The following is a 4478-nucleotide window of genomic DNA, read 5'->3' as shown; positions in this document are numbered from 1 at the left end:
GAAAAATAATATAGTTCAGGGGAAGATTAACCTCTTTGAAAGGCTGAGCCGTTGTCTCTGAGATTCATTATTGATGTAGGAGCTGCTTCTGAGGAAAATCTGAATATAGAAGAGTGACAGAGTCGTCTGGTTTCGTTCTGGAGGATGATCTGACTGAAACCTCGTTTCTTGGTTGTGCCTTTGTATTCTCCCGTTGTACCCGGGTTGTTAAGGGCGCCTTGACATTTTCCTCCTGCTGTCAACCCTTAAAAGGTCTGTTTGTAACAGCTTGGCTGAGAAGCAGGAATACTTCAAAGGCAAGAATTAAGTCATAACTGATGCTTTTTGTGGCTCGCAGTGGGAGCAGCAGACACAGAATCAAAATTAGAATAAAACTGATGTAAAAAGTCATTTCACCGAGTATCTTCTGTACCTGTGACGAGATGTGTAAGCTTAAATCTGCCAGGGTAATGGGTACGTTGGTGCTGAGGTGACTTCTGGTGCGATACAGCTGTGTCACAGGCCCCGGATTCCCTCCATCTCTGGTCAGGTTTTCCCAAACAGGCAGCTCTTCTCTGGGTTGCCTCCTGTCTTTCTGCTCATGACAGGGACAAGCATATTAAAACGAAAGGTTAACCCTTGCTGAATTCTCTTAACTCCGTGTGGTTTCTGTTGCAGTGGAAGATCGACGACAAGCCGGTAAAAATTGACAAATGGGATGGTTCGGCTGTGAAAAATTCTTTGGACGATTCTGCCAAAAAGGTACGTTCTGTGACTGCTGATTTCTCCCTCTTGGGAAACACTCTGTTTTCTTGGATTTCTGTGTTTAGTTTAAAAACTCTGTAAACTGTTTTGGTTTGGTTGTGAAGTGCCCGTATCCGTGCTGGTTCCATGACATCTCTTGTGATTCCCATGGCCAAAGCAGTGTTTGTGCTGAAGGGTATCAGCAATTATTATCATGTCTGATGCAGACATTAATTCTGCGTAAAGTTTCTGCTCAGTTTACCCGTACAATTGAGATTGTTTTACCTAAATCCTTTCCAGAAGCAGTTTGTCGAATTTATGAAAAGCACAAAATAAAGTCGGCTGCGTGTTTCTCCCGCAGGTTCTCCTGGAGAAGTACAAGTACGTTGAAAATTTCCGTTTGATCGACGGCCGCCTCATCATCTGCACAATCTCTTGTCTCTTCGCAATTGTAGCTTTGATTTGGGATTACCTGCACCCTTTTCCTGAGTCCAAACCTGTTCTTGCCTTTTGCGTCGTATCATATCCTTCGCAGATGTTGTCTTGTTGATAACAAAAGGGTTTTATTTTCCTAATGAAGCACAAGAAAACCCTTCTCTGTGTTTCCATTTTCAGACCTGTGGGAATTTTACTTCCCATGATGTGGAGATCAGCTGATAATCAAATCGTTTTCACGGGATGGCAAAATTCCTGCCTGTCTGGGTGTAACGCACCTAACTTTGGGTGATCTGTGAGTCCAGCCTTCCCCTGCGGCAGCGTGGAAGCCTGGACAGCAATCCAGCTCGCCTCGGAGGAGCCGGCAGCTGATCTGCTCTCCAGGCTCCCGACTGCCTGGGGCAGATCTCTCGGATCTCGGCCCGGACTGCGCAGAGACTCCTCTGCTTAGGGGTGTTAGTCTCAAACTGAAGATCAGCCCTTGAAAGCTTCGGGGGGTTGTTTGGGGGGTTTGTTTTATTAATTCTATCCATAGTCTGGTTACAGAGACATCTGCTCCTTCCTACTATGACACATCAGGTACCGAGAGTGAAAAGCGAAACGGAGGTAATTCATGCCAGCGCCTCTGCCAAAGAGCAGCGGACGCTGCCTTTAGGGGAGGGTAGCGCTACAAATCAGGGTTTAAATGTTTCGATATCAGCTCTCTCTAGAAGTCAACCCTTACATTTCCAGTATTACAGCACAGCCAGGGGGTGTTTTTGTTGGTTTTTCCCTGTTTGGGCTCAGAGAGTCAGCATGGCACTGCTTTCCGTGCAGCTCCTCTAGCAAGACAGACACCTGTAGAAGTTTTAAACCAGAAATGTGTGTGACAGATGAGCGGTGCTTTCCAAGAGCTGCCGACGGACCTGCTTCCACGGGCGATTTTGATGGTACCAGTGGGGCAACGTGAACTGGTAGCCTGGAATTTTATTGCCGGCCTGCGGGTCACTGGCCCGCTAACAGCTGCGTGATCGTGGGCAAGTCATTTTGTTGTTCCAGGCTACAGTTCTTCTGGTCGGCTTTCAGCACAAACGTTATTTGTCTTGCAGCACTTAAAATTATTTAATTCCAAAAATGAGACAAGATGAATTGCTTGATCTGTGCTTAGGAGGAATGCACAGCGATTAATTCTGTGGCTCGTTTGGTCTAACATTTTCCCACTATCTCCCAGCAGATGTTGCTCTAAAAATTTAGCAAAGAAACTGAAAACCATATCTCCTTGTTGTGACTTCCACTTTACTTCATGGTTTCGCGAAGGAAGCATTTTATGTGGCTGGAGAAATCCCTTTCAGGAAAGCCTGTTAGGGAGTTGTCGCTTTTCCCCACCGCTTCCAGGCATCGATTTAATGCTCTTGTGAAACAGCAAAGACTGAAGAAAGTGTCCCAATTATGATTTAATTTTTCATGCTAATGAGGCATCAGCCAAGCGTCCTGTTTGGAACGGTAGTGTCGTGAGAGGTGGTTAAACGATGGTGTCTGAGGGGGTCTGAGCAACTTCTCTGCCTAATTTCTCCTTCTGACTGCAACTTCTTAGTTTCCTTAACGTTTTTTGCACATATTTTGTGATGATGGGAATCCTGACTATCTATACCTCGTACAAAGAAAAGAGTATTTTCCTCGTAGCTCACAGAAAAGACCCCGCGGGGATGGACCCCGACGACGTTTGGCAGCTCTCCTCCAGTCTCAAAAGGTATCCTTTGCTCCGGCAGCACGGCAGTACAGTACCGGCGCGGCGGTGCGGTACCGGCACAGCTTCGGTTTGCCTGTGCTGCGTGCGCCTGTAGCTACTGCGCATGCCGCAGCGGGGCAAAAAAGCTGCAGTTTGGGTAACTCCTAACCAGAATGGGGGAAAATATTAGGGTGTCTCTGCAATATTGGTGTCTCTGCACCGGGGATTTGAGCTTTCTGCAAAGGATGGGCCACGGTGTCATGATCTTTGCGGCTTCCCAGACACCCCGTGACTAATATTCACCACAGAATATTATTACTCGGAAATAATGGCCTGTTACTCAGAAATAACGGTGATCTGCAGCGGGCTCACCGAGCACCCGCTGGTCTCGTGTGCACCGTTTCCATCCGTATCTCTCTGTAGGATCACGCTAAATATTTTCCTTTATTTTTACACCTACAAATCTATTTCACTCTGTCAAAATCGATGTCCCAATCTAGAATCGGGAGCAGTGCCGAGCGGTTATCTGCCGCAGATGTTCACGTTTTGCTTCTCTTTAAAAGGGAGGGGGAAAAGATTAATCACGAAGAGTCAGAAAATCTTTAATTGTGTCATAATTAATGCCTGCACGTTGTCGCTGTTAGTGTCCGTGTGGGGTACCGTGTGTGGGGACCCCCACGCCTGGGGGCTTTCCATGAGGATTTCTCGTCAGCTTTTCCTCGGTGTCGGAGCTGAGCCAGACTTAAATTCTGCTCTGAAATGGCTCTGCCCTTCCCGCAGGTTTGATGACAAATACACCCTGAAGCTGACTTTCATCAGCGGGAAAACCAGACAGCAGAGGGAAGCCGAGTTCACCAAATCCATCGCGAAATTCTTCGATAACAACGGGACGTTGGTCATGGAGGCCTACGAGCCGGAGGTTTCCAAGCTGCACGATAGTCTGGCCCTGGAGAGGAAAATAAAATGATTTCTGACGCCGCCTGCCTCCTGGGAACGTGCAACGTTAACACCAATAAAGTAAAAATGGCAAAGAAAGTGAATCGTTGCCTCCGTGTTTTGTCCTGAAATCCTATTCCGTTTTGGATGAGTGGGATTTTTAACCTTGGATCCAAGATTTTTGAAGCTACGGAAGCCTTTCTGGTTCTGCCACCTCCGGGGCGGACGGTGCCGGGGGGGTTTCCCGGTGGGGGCTTTGTGACCGACGCTGCCCCGGCTTCCTCCGTTTGCGCTTCGCCAAACAGCTCCGTGCGACTTAGTGTGTCCGGGGGGGTTTCACCGTCCGCATTTCACTAACGCCACCTTTCCCTTTTGTGTTAGGATTTCAGGACAAAATCCTTCCGCAGAACTTGTCTGCGAGCGGACGGTTGTTTTCTTTATTTTTGTCTTTATCTCGTTGGGGGTGGAGGGTTGTTTTCTATAAAGGTTGGGGGCGCGGAGGTCAGAAATGCCGCTTCTGTCTGTTCGGCCACGAAGCTTCGCTACAAAGTGGGGAAAAAAAGGCAAGTGAAGGGCTTTTTCCTTCCCAGCTGTGACCCCCTCCCGTCCGTACCGCGGTGCCGTAAACCGGCGGTCTGTGGGGAAGATTTCTGGGTTGATTTTTGCCAATAAAAGG

At 47.9% G+C, this 4478-nt stretch overlaps 1 protein-coding gene across 1 annotated transcript; it reads left to right on the top strand.

Annotated features, from left to right (window-relative positions):
• Nucleotides 1-657: 657 nt before the first annotated feature.
• Nucleotides 658-3901, top strand: SPCS2 (signal peptidase complex subunit 2 homolog (S. cerevisiae); the record flags this gene model as incomplete). The annotated part of the gene is made up of 4 exons (XM_009698946.1): nucleotides 658-741; nucleotides 1085-1245; nucleotides 2753-2887; nucleotides 3647-3901. Coding segments are annotated over 4 exons (567 nt in total), but the record flags the coding sequence as incomplete, so codon positions are not given.
• Nucleotides 3902-4478: the final 577 nt, after the last annotated feature.

The sequence above is a fragment of the Cariama cristata genome, unplaced genomic scaffold, assembly GCF_000690535.1.
Source record: "Cariama cristata isolate BGI_N322 unplaced genomic scaffold, ASM69053v1 scaffold35260, whole genome shotgun sequence".
Taxonomy (NCBI): Eukaryota; Metazoa; Chordata; class Aves; order Cariamiformes; family Cariamidae; genus Cariama; species Cariama cristata.
This window is presented reverse-complemented; position numbering and strand designations above follow the sequence as displayed.